This window comes from Prionailurus bengalensis, chromosome D1 (assembly GCF_016509475.1).
Source record: "Prionailurus bengalensis isolate Pbe53 chromosome D1, Fcat_Pben_1.1_paternal_pri, whole genome shotgun sequence".
NCBI classification, from domain to species: Eukaryota; Metazoa; Chordata; class Mammalia; order Carnivora; family Felidae; genus Prionailurus; species Prionailurus bengalensis.
In genome coordinates, this window is record NC_057346.1 from 7217141 (window position 1) to 7233451 (window position 16311).

Sequence of the window (16311 nt, forward strand, 5' to 3'; positions counted from 1 at the left end):
GTTTTGACTTTTCTGAGAACATCTCTAGTTCTTCCTCATTTTTGGAAGATATCTTGGCAGGTTTTTTCTTTTTAAAAAAATTTTTTTTTTCAACGTTTTTATTTATTTTTGGGACAGAGAGAGACAGAGCATGAACAGGGGAGGGGCAGAGAGAGAGGGAGACACAGAATCGGAAACAGGCTCCAGGCTCTGAGCCATCAGCCCAGAGCCTGACACGGGGCTCGAACTCCCGGACCGCGAGATCGTGACCTGGCTGAAGTCGGACGCTTAACCGACTGCGCCACCCAGGCGCCCCTTGGCAGGTTTTTTCTTTAAAGATACATTTCTGTTCTAACTACTATTGTATCAAAATTAGCCGATGTCAGAGTTAGCCGATGGTTTTCCTGTTCTTTTGAGGGTATTGTGTATCGTTTAAGATTTTCTTGTTTTCGGTTCTTAGTGAAGCCATGTCTGATGGTTTGGTTTTTTTTTTGTGGCAGATAGATGTGGTATGGACAGATGACCTTGATCTGGGCTATCCTGGCTTGTAGACTCTGGGGTTATTCTCTTTTTGTTTTGCCTGGAGTTGTGAGATCTAGCCCTCTGGAAGTCTCAGCTGAAAGCCCTGGGTGTTTCCAGAGCCCTTCCCCTCTGGCAAGTTCTGAACCTCATAGTGCTGAGGCTGCCAGGGTCTCTGCTCAGCTCTCAGCTTCCAGGATGTTGCTTTTTGTTTGTTTTCAGTCATTTTGCTTTGTGTGTGTGTGTGTGTGTGTGTGTGTGTGTGTGTGTGCATGCATGTGTGTGTGTGTGTGTATGTGTGTGTGTGTGTGTGTGTTGAGTTTAGGAGTTCCTCCCACTTTTCATGGGAAGATCCTATGAAGAATTTAAGATTCAGTGTTTTATGGTTCCTCTTCTCAAGGATCTTGGGCTGATGTGTGTAGGCCTCAGGGTGTTACTCCCAATTCTTATCTGTCTTGCAAATCAACAGATGCTTTCAGGGGAAGGTGGGGATGAATATGGGGCTTACCTCAGGGCATGTCTGTTTTCTTTTTTAGCACCTCAAGTCCTAGCTGCCTTGGTTGATCTCTGATGCCTTCAGGTTTTTTTTTGATTTATATTTAATCCAGCTTTCATTGTTAGTGCTACAGGCCAAAGAATGAATCTGAATCAAACAATACCTTTATGACAGGAAGGATAGCTTTTTAATCTTAAAAGTTTTAGGAGCCAGTGATGATTATTCTAGATCCATGGTTTCATTAGGATTTGCAAAATTATGATGATCTAATTCTAGTTCTGATTCCTAAGAAGTTCTCTTCTGGGGTATATATATGTGTGTGTATGAGAAATTTGTTGGAGAGCCATGCTGTTGCTAATCATTTCTTATTCTAATTTTTTTTTTTTTTGGTGGGGTCTGGATTTCAAAGTTAACCAATGTGGCATGTTTTTAACGTATTTCCTCCTCTTATTTTCATAAGCACCCCTGCCACTTTGGAGCAGAACTACATAGTTTGCGAGCTGCAGCAAAAAATAAGTGTGTTGTATTCCTTTTTGAGAAGCCACCTGAAGAAGAAAAGTATTGTATTTTTCTCCAGTTGTAAAGAGGTACTGAATGATTAAGTAATTCTTGTTGAATCATCCCTTTTAAAATAGCAAATTTCAGTTAGATAAAAAGCAATTTTTTCTATTCTGATAAATACAGTGCTAGATGTGGTGAGGAACATGATAAATAAGCGTGGTGTCCATCTGTGAATATTGGCAGATCACACCATTGAATGACTGGATGAACTGCAGGTGTTTATAATCTGACTCCCAGCCTCTTGGAATTCTTACCTGAATGTGCCATTTATTTCCATGCCTCGGTGTCCTTGATCATGGTGATCTCTGGAGTGCCCTGCCTGCACCCCTTTACACTAATGCTGAGGGAGTGTTGAATGTCCTTTAAGGCTAAGCTCAAATGTTACATCTGGAGGTCCCTCTCCAGTATTGCCAATCCCTGTGTTATAATCAGCTGTTTTCTCTCCTCTCCTTCTAGAGTGTTTATGTGTTTAATTCAGTTACACATTTCTTTAACATTAGTCATTTGTTATGAATAAAGGATTCAGTGATAAATAAGGAAACTTAGTCTCTTCCCTTAAAGAGGGAGGGACCTTGATTGATTTTTATGTTCCTTTCTTCTCTATATTTCAGATTACCTAATGATATATAGTTGTTGGCATATAGTAGGTGGATTCTAGGTTTATAGTTTTTTGAGTGCTTAGCCTGATAAATATGCCAGTGAGTTTCTCTCCAGCTTACAGGGAAGATAATAGTGGTCTGTCTGTTGTACTCTGTCCTTTTTTTGGTGCATACTCTTTTTAGGAAACCTCTTCAGTCCCATGGTTTTAAGTGCCATCTGTGTTCTAACAACTGTCGAATTGACATCTCAAGCTCTGACCGCTCTCCTGAGCCCCGGACTTGTGTATCCACTTGAATACTAGAGATTTCCTGTTGAGTGTCTTGAGATTTCCTGTTGAGTATCTCAAGTTTAAAGTATGAAAAATGATTTAAGATTTCGTATCCTGAAGATCTTTTCCGTCCATCTCTTCCCCATCTCAGATGACTGAATCCTTAATTATCGCACGTCTTCATCTCATAGTCAATATATTGGCAACTCTCATTAGCTCGACCACCTCTCATTACACCTCAGGCCAAAACTAAATCTCAGACACGCTTGACTTTCTCCTAATCCTGGCTGCTCTCTTCATTCTCGCACTTTCCTTCCTTATAGTTATCACACATTCTAGCCAGAGTGATCTTGGGAAGTCATCCACCTCACTGAGTTTTGTCAAGAGCAGGAATCCAAGGACAGTTTTGATTCAGGAGATGCAGACTGCAGCAAGTTTTCATGGACTCACTTGACACTTCCTGGGTGCATATGTACTTTTTTGAGATTGGTTTGCCTGAGGGTGCATCTGTCGTCCGCAGGTTCACCTTTCCCTTCTCCCCTTCTCATGGTGGCCCTTTTAAACCTGCAGAACAAAGCCATGAGTCCGTCTGTCTGTACTCTTACTGGTGCATTGTCTCAGGCCATTAGAGCCTTCCTAGCACCAAGGGTTTCGCTGTTTGGAAAGTGAATGGCTCTGAGAACATGGTACCAAGTTGTTCTGCAGTTCACTGGCCTTACCATTCTTTGCTTTGTTGTTGTTGTTGTTTATTTATTTATTTTGAGAGCGTGAGAAAAAGAGTCCCAAACGGGCTCCATGCTCGGTGCAGTGCCTGATGTGGGGTTCAATCTCATGACCTTAAGATCATGACCTAAGCCGATATCAAGAGTCGGACACTTAACTGACTGAGCCACCCAGATGCCCACCAACCATTCTTAACTTTTAACAAAATTTGTGAGGAGACTTAATGGACTTAATAGCTGATGGGATTGTTATAAATTTTATCTGTCATGGTTTTGACCTATTTTATAGGAGTTAAAAGAGTTAAGTTTCCTTCTAGTACATTTTCTTTTTTTCTTTAAAAAAAAATTTTTTTTTACGTTTATTTTATTTTTGAGAGACAGAGCACAAATGGGGGAGGGGCAGAGAGAGAATGAGATACAATATATGAAGCAGGCTCTAGGCTCTGAGCTGTCTGCACAGAGCCCGACACGGGGCTCGAACTCAAACTGTGAGATCATGACCTGAGCTGAAGTCGGATGTTTAACTGACTGAGCCACGTAGGTGCCCCTACATTTTATTTTTTAAATTTACTTTTTAAATTCCAGTGTAATTTACATATAGTGTTATATTAGTTTCAGGTTTATGACATAGTGATTCAGTAATTCTGTATATTACTCAGTGCTTACATGGTAAGTGTACTTAATCCCCCTTCACCTATTTCACCTACCTCCCCTCTCGTAACCACCAGTTCTCTGTATTTAAGAGTGTTTTTTTTCTTTGTTTTTTGTCTTTGTTTGCTTGTTTTTTAGGTTTCACTTAAGTGAAATCGTGGTACAAATCTTTCTCTGACTTATCTCACTTAGTATTGTTCCTTCCAGCTCCATCCATGTTGTGGCAAATGTCAAGATTTCATTTTTTATGCCCATGTAATATTTCATTGTGTGTGTGTATGTCTGTGTATGTGTTTATCCATTCATCTTTGGATGGACACTGTGCAGCTTCCTTATCTTCGCTATTGTAAACAGTGCTGCAGTAAACATAGGGGTGCGTATATCTTTTGGAGTTAGTGTTTTTGTTTTCTTCATATAAATACCCAGAAGTAGAATTACTGGATCATATGGTAGTTCTATTTTTAATTTTTTGAGGAACCTCCACACTGTTCTCCACAGCGATTGCACCAGCCTGCATACCCACCAGCAGTGCACAAGCGTTCCTTCGAGTCCAATTTTCTGTAATTTCATGAAGGGATTTTCTTAATGTGCACATTAGAAAGAGAAAATAGGAATAAAATGATGCTTTACTCTGCCTCAGTCTACCATTCAAGTAGTATTCATTTATTAATATGTAAACCAAAGAGGAATAGAGCCAATAATCAGCTCCATTTACTTCCATTTATGAAGAGCTATAATAACTTCCAGTGTTGTATAACAAAATTATTGTGTCTATCAGTATTTCTTGTTTTGTTTTTTTTCAAATTCTAACATTTCTTGTTCTGGTCAGTTATGTACTAATGTAGTAATAGCTTAGTCTGAGAATTTTTAATAGCTTTATGGCCACAGGAGATTAGAAATTAAAACTGATATTCAGTGTTTTATAGTAGAAAGTCATAAATATTGATAAGATAATCAAAAGACTTTGAAGCATAAAACTATTAAGATAAAATTCCGTGGGGTCAGGAAATTGCCATGAAAGTTCAAGGAGGAGAAGAAATGCAAAATTTCTTTCTCTTGAGGATTTTATTTTGTGTTCACTTTTTTTTAGACTTGATTTTTGGGGCACCTGTGTGGCTCAGTCGGTTGGGCGTCCGACTTCAGCTCAGGTCACGATCTCACGGTCTGCGAGTTCGAGCCCCGCATCGGGCTCTGGGCTGATGGCTCAGAGCCTGGAGCCTGTTTCTGATTCTGTGTCTCCCTCTCTCTCTGCCCCTCCCCAGCTCATGCTCTGTCTCTCTCTGTCCCAAAAATAAATAAACGTTTAAAAAAAAAATTTAAAAAAAAAAATTTAAAGACTTGATTTTTTTTATAGCAGTTTGAGGGTCACAGCAAAGTTGAGGGGCCCTCTTTCACACAGGCATGGCCTTCGTAATCTTTACATATTTTAAAAATGATCGTAGGTATCAGATCGCTTTGCTACTTAGAATCTACTGGATATGTGTGTAAGAAGTTTGTTTTAAATTCTCCATATTTATGATATATCAGAAATTACATTTTTTGCAACTCATTACACTTGAAAAAATGTCAGCTGTCAAGTTGAAATGTAAGGGGAGCATTTTTTACAAAGTTTTAAAAATTTTCATTTATTTTGAAAGAGACATAATGAGCAGGAGAGGGGCAGAGAGAGAGGGAGACAGCATCCAAAGCAGGCTCTGTGATGTCAATGTCCAGAGCCTGATGTGACATGCCGGGCTCGAACTCACAAAGTGTGAGATCATGAGCTGAGCCAAAGTCAAGAGTTGAATGCTTAACCGACTGAGCCACCCAGGCGCCCCTAAGGGCAGCATATTAAAAAAAAATTCTTACAGGAAATAATGTGAGCAAAAAGTGCTCGAAGACCACAACTCCAGACTGTGTTTCCCTTTCTCTGCCCTACATTTTTTGTTTGGTGAAACTTGTGCTCCTTAAAGCATGTTTGCTGTTAATCTCCCGAGTTTGCTTGACTGCTGTTGTTATCTGGAAGTGCCAAACTCCTTTTTCTGTTACTGCCTAGGTCCAGTACCTGTACCGGGTGTTCTGTCGGCTACGTCCTGGGATCTCTATCCTTGCGCTGCACGGCCGGCAGCAGCAGATGAGAAGGATGGAGGTCTACAATGAATTCGTCCGCAAGAAGGCTGCAGTCCTCTTTGCTACTGACATTGCAGCCAGGGGGCTGGGTGAGAACTTAGAAGAAAAGATTTTGTGGTCATGGCATATGGAATTTGCTTATAAATGGATGGATTTGGGGATTCGTATAGTTACACTCAAATGATTGGGCTTTTTTTTCTTAGAAAAATAAGTAAATTGGTAGCCAATATGATTAAGGATACATCAGTGAAAATTTTGGTTGTATTTTCACCTTCTGTGTTTATTGCTTATGGTAATAATCCTAGAATCCTGAGCAGCCCACAGAATCAAAGGTGGATTAGAGGTGTAAAGACACCTTTCTATGTTTCTTTGAAAACTGGAAACTTGATAAAATATTACAACTTACTTAACAAGAAAATTTGAAATCCCATTTTTTCACCAAATGTTTTTATTTTAAAAGCATACTTAATGTGTTTAAAGTTTCAGAAAGCCACTGGGATACCGTTTTATAGCTGGTGGCTTTGTGGTGGTGGGATGGGGTATGGAAGTAATTACAGGAAGTAGAGATCAGAACACATGACAAGAGAGTAAGTAGGTGGTAATTTAAATTGTTCAGTGGCTTTGTTTTATGTTAATTACTGTGGTAGATTTTAAACATACATGAAGAATACATCTAAGGTACCCTCAGGTATATTACCCAGCTTTGACAACCATCTTTTCCATGATCCCCTTTTTCTTCCTGTCTCCTTGATTTTCTTGGAGTTTTTGAAAGTGTATCTCAGACATTATATATGTTCACTCACATGTGACTGGAGGCAGTAGCCAAGTATACATGTTTTTCAAGCTCTCTGGCTTGTATTGTTGTTATACCATGACTTTTGGTAAAATCATCATTTTGTATTTACCTTGTCTGGGCTGTGTGATTGTCTGTTGTGATCGTCTGTATGAGTTTTCTCAAATGTTCTAGCAGATGTCCCATACCTTCTTTGCTACCAGTTCAAACCCGGTTCATTTCTCTCTTCCCTTAGACCCTCCCTCTCTTGCAAGTTCCATCTCCAGCTCTTACCCACGCTGGTTGCTCCATAAACCTCATGCATATTTGTCATCCTGACACTCTTCTTTCCAGATCTTTCTTCCTCTTCCTTGACTTATCAGCCCTTTTCTCTATTATGGAAATTGATCTAAAATTCTCACAGCAAAATCCCCTAATGACTAAAGGTAGTTCTTTCAAGTAATTGAGAACAGGATATCTGGTAATGAGTGAAAACTTCTGTAGTCAGAAGTGAGAAAAGGGACTTAGAATCATTAATTTGAATGGAGATGGGAATAGCAAGAAAAGTAAAGTTTCCTTCCTTTAAATTGGGAAACCAGTTTTGTAGTTCACTAGGAGCCCATGAAAAGTGGGTTCTTTTAGGTTATTAAAATTTTATTATTTGTCTGACACGAAGCAATCTCTTCTGTTTCAGATAGAAAAGAATCTTTGTATTCAAACACTGTCATTGCTTTTAGTTCACTCTGTCAATGGAGAATTGTTTATCATCTCTTGGTTCCTGTAGTTAATTTTATTTTTAATAAAGTTCACAGATGATATCTATCAGTTTGATGTGACGGAAAGTCCTAGTAAGTGATAATGTAAAATCAAAATAGTGTGGCATGGTAGATCTTGCAACATGGTAGATCTTCCTAACTTGATGCTCCTTCTGTTCAGATTTCCCAGCTGTGAATTGGGTTCTTCAGTTTGATTGTCCAGAGGATGCCAACACATACATTCACCGAGCAGGTAGAACTGCCAGGTAGGTGTGCTGGCTCTTTTCTTTGCTGTTGCAGTTGGGAGATGTTTGCTCGTGGTAGAATTTTAAATGTTAAGCATCTTTCTGGATAGCATGTGTTAATAATTACCAAAACCTTGGAATTCTTCCTTTTGCCTCATGTTCCACATTTAAAAACTGATCTTAAGGAAAGAGAGATGGGTAAAGTTACATAAAGATGTTCATCTTACTGACCTGTGTAATGGTTAGGAAATGGAAACAGTCCAAATAATCACAGCAGGGTTATAAGTGATTATGATTGGCCACAGACAGACTGTGTCTTTGGATTTACCTTGTACCATTTATTACCTTAATCACAACTGGATGAATATTTATAATGTGGTTGTTGGTGAGACATTGGTACTTGATGATGGAAGAGACAACAACTCTTGGTCTATCTGGGCAGCAGTTCTGCTTTTTATTAAAAAAATTTTTTTTAATGTTTGTTTATTTTTGAGAGAGAGAGAGAGTGAGAGACAGAGACACAGCGTGAGTGGGGGAGGGGCAGAGAGAGAGAGAGGGAGACATAGAATCCAAAGCAGACTCCAGGCTCCTAGCTGTCAGCACAGAGCCCAGCGCAGGGCTTGAACTCAAGAACTGTGATCATGACCTGAGCCGAGGTCAGACATTTAAACTGACTGAGCCACCCAGGCGCCCCATGGAAGGATCTTTAGACCCAAGATTTAGACCATCTTCTAAGCAATGATTTTCCTCGTCTTCTGCTTGCCCTGTGTCCCTTTCAGCAAACAGCCCCAAGTGGCCTCTCTCCCTCATTTGTCTAGTAAATCTCTTTGGCATGCACTGAAATTTCTTTGAATCCACAGTTTTGGGCGGCTTTAAAGAAGTTTTTTTTTTTCTTTTTGGCTGTATCTGGTAGATTTTGTTGTATGTTTTAGCTGAAGTGAAGGTTTTTCATGTCCTTCTGCAGGTGCTGCTTGTCCTTCTGAGAAGTAGAGCCCTTCATTTTACTCATTAAAAAATTTTTGTAACATGTTTGATTGCTTAAACATTTTTGATTGATTCACATTTATCTTTAAATAAAGATATATAGCCATTAAACATGGGCTATAATAAAAATGCACTCAAACGCACTTCTTTTGACCAGCATGAAGGGAGTGAATATTACAATAGTGAAAGATAAAGCTATTTAAAAATGGAATTTATGGGGGTGCCTGGGTGGCTCAGTTGATTAAGCATCCAACTTTAGCTCAGGTCGTGATCTCACAGCTCGTGGGTTTGAGCCCCACGTCGGGCTCTGTGCTGACAGCTCGGAGCCTGGAGGCTACTTCTGATTCTGTGTCTCCCTCTCTCTCTGTCCCTCCCCTGCTTGTGCTCTGTTTCTCTCTCTGTGTCTCTCTCTCTCTCAAAAATAAACATTAAAAATAAAAAATTTTTAAATGGAATTTCTGTACTACAGGGTAAAAAGTAAGTCTTTTTATTGTAGTTAACAATATAATTTGAATAAACAGTGGAGTTAGAACTGGGTTCTATATATGGTGCTGTGGTGCTTTTAGACAAACTTGCCTGTAAAGTGGTTACCTTTTGGTTTCTAATGGGGTCTAAGGAAAAAGGACCTGGGTAGATGAGCAGGCTTGTTTTCCATTTTATAGGAGGATGGGTGGTGGTGTCAGTGATCTTTGTGTCGGGTACATGTTTGGGTTATCTTTCATAGGGAGATGTTCAGAAGTCGTAAGTAGTAGTGGTTGGCGGAATGAGAATTCTTCTGCTGTTTAACTCTTCTCAGTAAACGTGAGGCATGTATGAGTTTGTACATGTACCCATGCACACATTTTCCATTTTAGAGAAAGTGGGATGTAGCCTCACACACAGGCGTGTTAGTGTTAGTTGTGCCATTTGGTGTTGACATAGACAGGGGAAACGGATTTCTTTATGGAACACTTATAAATAGTATTTTAAAATTATTCTTCCTTAATGAAGATGATTGGACATCTCATTGCATCAGAAAACAGTTCACCGAAGAGGAATATTTCAGGGTTTTTCGTTCCCAGAAAGGTTGTTAAAAATCTTCTGTAGCTGAACATGCCAGGGTGAACATTAAGTTGGTCCTAATGACTGGAGATGAAAAGGAGCTACAACAACATCATGATTGTATTTGAAAAGAAAATACTAATTTGAAAAACTGTTGTAATGCAATTTCTAATGTCATTAATTTTTAAAATACAAGTCTGTTTGATCCCTCATAACCAATTAAAAATGTTTTGAATTGACTCTTTTAGATGAGTAGTCAGTGGAAATGTTTAGGATACACAATACTTATTTTTTCTTGGGCAGTTTAATAAAAAAATAATGAAATTGCAGTTTAAAAGTTGCCATTAATGGACTTACAGATAATTAGAAAGTTTCTTGGGCCACGAGACTGAATAATTGAATTGAATAAAGGCTAAATTAGAATTTGAAACTAATTAAAATCCTGTGTTTATGCTGTAATTAAAACTGGGTTGCCAGATAGTGGTTACTTGTGGAAGTGAGCTATAATATATGAATATGGAAAAATGAATTCAGTGCTTTGTGGCAGAACAGCTAAGGTTTGGGGAATCTTTTTTTTCCTTTCGAAGTGTTTTAGCTAAGTGAAAATAGTGATTTAGGCATTTGTCTTGAAGTACTTTGTTGTATTATTCACTTAAAATTCTCATGATCCTTAGTATTGGGAAAATTTTTGTCTATTTTCTTTAACCATCCACATCTCTTTTAACAAATGATCTCCTTTAGAGACAGGGAAGGCAAGGAATAGGAATATAATTTTACCAAGCTGTATTCTGTGGTGCATTACTTAAAAATGATTGTTTTTAGGGCTTGCAGTTTTGGGTACTCAAAAAACCAAGCTCTTCAATTTTCTTAGGAAAATGCCCATTTGAAAATAAAAAATTGGGGAATGGAGAGTAAGTAGGTATACATAGGATACTCCTCTTTTTTTGTTTTTGTTTTTTGAATGTTTTTATTTGGGGGGTAGGAGTCTGTGGATGGAAGATGTGAGTTATATGTAACTGTTCATATGTAAACATTTGGGAGTTTAAATATAAAAAGTGAGAGTCCAGGTGCCTGGAAGCATGAGACTCTTGATCTCTAGATTGTGAGTTCAAACCCCCCACTGTGACGAGCTTACTTTAAAACAAAAGGTGAGTTATATATCAGAGAGAGTGTGTGTATGTATATAATATAAAATATATAACAAAATATAATATATAATTATATTCCAGCTGAGTCTTGCCTGGCTGCATTTTGTGGCTCTCAGACTTTGTGAGTGATTTAGACAGCAGTGTGAGATTCCACTAGGGGGCAGCAGAGGCCAGTTCTTTGCATTGCACACTGATGGCTGCCCTGTAGATCAACAGCAGCAAAGAGGATGCAAAGTAGTTAAAATTTTTGCTGTGATAACTTTGAAGAGTTTATGGTTTGTGGAAAATACTGGTACTTTATGGAAGAGATAATAGATTTTTTAAAAAGTATCCTTAATTGTTTTGTAAATTGAAATAATAAGAGTGAAAAGACAATTTCCATGAGCATTAATTTACTGAAGCTTACTCTGAATATCTTAGGAATGAGATAAGAGGAATCTTTTGCTAGTGAAAATTTGTGCTTCTTTAAAGCTAAGACTTGGTAAGATCCTAAATTTAGCCTGTTTCTTCTGGATGTACTGGTGCTGCTTTGTTTCTTTACATGACCGTCTGCCTTGGTCTGCTACTATTTAGAATTTAAAGTTTTTTGTTTTTTTTTTAAAGGGAAAAACCAATTTTTTATTTTGTATCAAGAAGCAATGAGCTGGGGTAGTGTAGGGCCAAAATAGTTACAGAGGTAGGTAAGAGGGCTGAGCCTTCTCAGTTGTGGGCTAGTTCCAGGCTCTTCCCCCTTGCCCTCCTGCTGTCGCTTCTCAGCACAGCAGGCAGAGTGATCCTTTTAAACACAAGTCAGATGATGTCAGTCCTCTCAGGGCTTCCTGTTCACTCAGAATAAAAGCCAATGACCTGATATTATTCAGTCCCCTCCAACTTAACTTTCTATTCCCTGCTTGTCCCTATATTCCACACTGGTCAGACTGTTTCTCCTTTATGCCGACCATGTTCCCCCCGCCTCCCCCAGCCCCCCACCCCCAAGGCCTTTACGTTACTGTTTCTTTTGCTGGAATGGTTTTTACTCAAGTGTCTGTATGACTGTCTTTCTTAACCTGCCCCAACTACTCTTCCTAACCTCAATCTGTATTTTCTTTTTTCCCCATAGCACTTAATACCTTCATGGATAGTAGAGCATTTCCTTATTACAGTGAATCTCTTTCTCTTCACTAGAATGTAGGCTCCATAAAGACTAGGGAAATATGTCTTCTTAATTGATATACCCTGAGTGCTTAGAACAGGCCTTGGCACAGAGTAGACAGCTGAGATAACACAGTGACTTTCTCAAATCAGACTCATGAATCAGAGCTTCCCTAAAATTAATTATCTCTTGCAGTATAACAGATTATCCCACAACTCAGTGTCTAAAAGCGAGAACTAGATGTTCTCTCCTGGTTTCCGTGGATCGGAAATGCAGGGGTGGCTCGTTCGGGTTCTCTGACTTCTCATCCGCATCCTTGCAGGTCTGGAGCCCAGGTCTGTGGTCATGGTGTCATGCGGTCCTTGAAGGCTCCGCTGGGGCTGGATCCCCTTCCAAGCCCATTCGTCTGCTTGTTGGTCAGAGGTGCCTCTCAGTTCCTTCCACACCTTTTTTCTTTTCTTGAGACTTTTCATAACAGAGCAGTTGGTTGGCTTTCTCAGAGCACGAGAGAGAGTAAGAGGGAGTAAGGTGGCAGCAGCGGTGTCTTTTGTGACTTAGAACTTGGAACCCAAACTCCATCTTACCGTAGCATCCTAGTGGTCGTACAGATCAGCCTTATTCTGTGTGGGGAGGACCACAAGGCTGTGGATGCCAGAAGGTCCCGATTTTTGGGAGCCGTTTTAGGAGCTGCCTACCACACCTGAAAGCAAGCTCTCCTGACAGTTTGAAAGATAAAGGACGGTAATGGCAAGGAATGTGCGAGGCAGGAAGAGGTCTGGGAACCCCGCTGTAGCTCCACAGGGCCATTCTCGTCACCTCAGGGTAGGCTCTGGCCAAGACTGACCTCGCAGTCACTAAGCCACGCGTGCCGTTTATCACTTTCACCGTTGGGCCACCGCTAGGCTCACTCACATGGCTGACTGCAGAGGCCTGCCGCTTGAATTCACAGACTTCAGACAAACCTGGTACATCTGTTATTTAGCATCTCCTGCATGAGGGCTCCCATGCTGGCACGCGGTGTGTTTGTTTCCCCGGAGGCCTGTCGTTAGTCTGTTTATGAGGAGATTTGACCGTGTCACTTTTTTTCAGCCGGAGGAGTCTCCGTGTCCTTCCCTGTCATTCCCACAGGGAGCGAGCGGGTTGTGACCTAACCGTTTACTTGGTGACTCTCAGGTCTCTGTTGAGTGAACAGATGGAAGAGCTCAGTCAGTCTTTATACCAGCCTGGTGGGAGAGGCCTTTTTGTCAGGAAACGACTTCTCAGGCTTGCGAGGTAAAAATGTGTCTAAGATCCCTTGGGAAATACCAGGACTGAGATGTGTCCTCAGGTCTCTCTGACCCTGCAGCTCCTGTTCTTGCCAGTGTGCCCCAAAGCAGATGTTTTCAGTTAGTGAAATCTAGTGGCTGCTGCTCCCAGGCAGGGTTTCCATAAGGCGAGAAAGCCAGGTGCTTGGAGAAGGAGGGTAGGTATCCTTATTTAAACTTGCTGTCATTTGTGATCATGAAGGCCAACTAAAAATATATGCACTTTCCTTCTTTATTTGGATTATTAGAGGCAGATATCCCATAGTTGATCAACACTATCCTGGAAAGTCAAGAAATTTAGGTTTGGATCTAGCTCTGTCACCTGCTGGCTTTGTACCTTTTGATCAGTTCTTAATCTCTTTAAGCCTCAGTTTCTTCTCCTGGCATTAATCATCTCTTTCAGTAGTTTCCAGAAAGTGATTTCAGGTAGTATAGTTTTTAGGTACCACTTTTATGTGTTTTCTTCTTGTTTTTAATGTATTAAAACTTAGTCTTGTTTTTAAGTTCTGGGGACAGAGTTGATAGAGTCTAATGATTTCTGCCTTTTCTGTGTGAACTCCCTAAATCCTTGTTCTTACTCAGTTTGCTAGAAGCTTTCCGTGCAACACATATTAGCCAACTTGGTTTTTTTTTTTTAATTTTTATGAACTTTGTCAAACTGTTGAGCCTATTATGGTGTACCTGTTTGTATTTCCAAAATCTTATGCTGCAGATGACTTTATTTTACCCAGAATATTTCCCGGTCTGTCCTTTTCTCTTTTAAATCTAGTGTAGAATCTTTAGATAGGATTCTGTGAGTCAGAGATACCTCTTTTCCTGGAATAAGCTCTCCTCTGTACCACACTGTGCAGGAGGAACAGAACGCTTAAGTGTGATTCCTGTGGCCTGTCTGTATGCATCTGCTTGGCTGATGCCCTGTTGAACCTCAGTGACAGGTGCTCTTGGGGCTGGTTGCCACTGGTGAGGCTAAGGTGTAGGAGGACAGGAGGAGATGCAGGGAGGAGGGAAAAGAAGGGCTGTGGAATAGCAGAGTGTGGCCAACAGTTGTCTCTCTTTCTCTCTCTTGATGATACTTCTATTGTGAACAAAGACTAGTATGTTAAGAATCACAGGTATAGAACTTTAGGTTCTGAAGGAACCTGAATCATCTCATTCATCATCTAAGTGGCTCAGGTGGTTAAGTCTCCGACTCTGGCTCAGGTCATGATCTTGCGGTTCGTGAGTTTGAGCCCCGCATCAGGCTCTCCGCTGTCAGTGCAGAGCCCACTTTGGATCTTCTGTCTGCCCCCTCTATGCCGTGCACACTGTCTTTCTCTCTCTCTCTCAAAAATAAACATTTAATAAATTTTTTAAAAAAGTATATAATTTATAAATAAGAATATAATATATGGTGATAAAATGACTCATTGTCCAGGGTTATAAAACTAATGAATAGTACAGCTAGGGCTTGAATTCAGTTCTTTAGACTCTAAATCCAGTGTTCTATCTGCTTACACAACTTCTGGTGGTTTTTTGCATCTGTTTACTCATCACATATTTGGTGAGCAGCATTTAGGTACAAATGTATGGTAGGTATGGAACATGCATTCATATATGTCCTCAAATTTACTAATTGAGGTAAGGAAGTACCCTAATATTAATAGTACTAAGATGTGTTAAATGAAGTAAGAATGACACAAAGATGTAAATTTTGAAAGCACATGTTTTCATTTTTTACCTCATAAGGACTTTTGTTATAAAAATAGTGCTTATTCACTATATAGATTCTATCTTTTTTAATGTTTTATTTTGAGAGAGAGAGGAAGAGAGTGGGAGGGGCAGAGAGAGAGGGAGACACAGAATCTGAAGCAGGTTCGAGGCTCTGAGCTGTCAGCATGAAGCCTGATGTAGGGCTCTGACCTGAGCCAAAGTTGGACGCTTAACTGACTGAGCCACCCAGGCACCCCTCACTATATAAATTCTAGACATGGGCAGAACCTACCAGCTACATCATACCACCTAGAGAAATTTTCATGTATGTTGTATATATATTTTTAAAATTACAAAAAGGGAATTATTCTAAATAGAATCTCTTACACCCTGCTCTGTAACTTGGAGAACCAGACCGGGAGAACTGAGAATGGCCAGGCAGTTGTGAGCCCTGGCAGATCTTGCTGAACGGGCAAAATTTAAGGGACACTTAAAGTGTTAGCTAGAATGGAGTTTACGTGTTGGGGAGAAGGCATTGGCATAGCTGAGGACTAGTGGTTACTGGGTGGCACGCAAATTAGTGCCAGAACAGCAGGGCTTTTCCTCCTTCCTTTGGTCAGTTTGTTTTGAGGTTAAAATTACCAGTGGGACCCAGAAGTCAGTGGTCTGGGTCTCTCACATTGAGCTAGAAGCGCCAGTGAGCTGTATGTAGCATGTGAAGGCAGACAATTGTGACCAACCTATTAGGGGTCTGTATAGCTGATAGAGGTAATGAACTGCAAGTTTAAAGCCTCTGATATGCAATGATTAGCTGGAGATTTTTGGTTTTGTTTCGTATTTCTGTTTTTTTGTGGGTGTTTTTGGATAATTTCTTGGTCTTCCCAGATATTTGCCTTGTCTACCAATTGCTTGTGTAAAAAAGATGGGCAAATTAATGTAAAATGAAGTTCTTCCTAAATTCTAAAGGGCTACGTAAATGTAACATACTACTACAGATGGTGAAAATGAGATTTTTGTTGTTGTTGTGTTTCAGTTGCAGGGCTTTTATTTGGTGCCTACAATGTTTCTTATAATAACCTGTGTATTATGGAATTCCAAAATGTAGATCTTGTGAAGAACGTTTATTTCTCTTTATATATATACTAAGCCTCAGTCCTTGGATATTGCTTTTGAAATATAAAAAGCTAGCTCATGGGTAAATAGACTATCCGTGTAAGCATTTGAAAGAAAAAAAATGTGCTTCTGCCTTCTTTTCAAGTGTGTATTTATTTTTAAAATGAAAGCTTACTGGAAATTCTTGGGTGTTGGTGTGTAGGAGATAATTTGTGCTTTCTGT

At 39.9% G+C, this 16311-nt stretch overlaps 1 protein-coding gene across 1 annotated transcript in view; it reads left to right on the forward strand.

The window, feature by feature from the left end:
* DDX10 (DEAD-box helicase 10) overlaps window positions 1-16311 on the forward strand; it is a 281218-nt gene that overhangs the window by 25723 nt on the left and 239184 nt on the right. The window contains exons 7-9 of the mRNA XM_043579268.1: window positions 1455-1581; window positions 5832-5994; window positions 7614-7698. Of these exons, the coding sequence (XP_043435203.1) occupies window positions 1455-1581; window positions 5832-5994; window positions 7614-7698 (375 nt within the window). The remainder of the gene's footprint in view (window positions 1-1454; window positions 1582-5831; window positions 5995-7613; window positions 7699-16311) is intronic.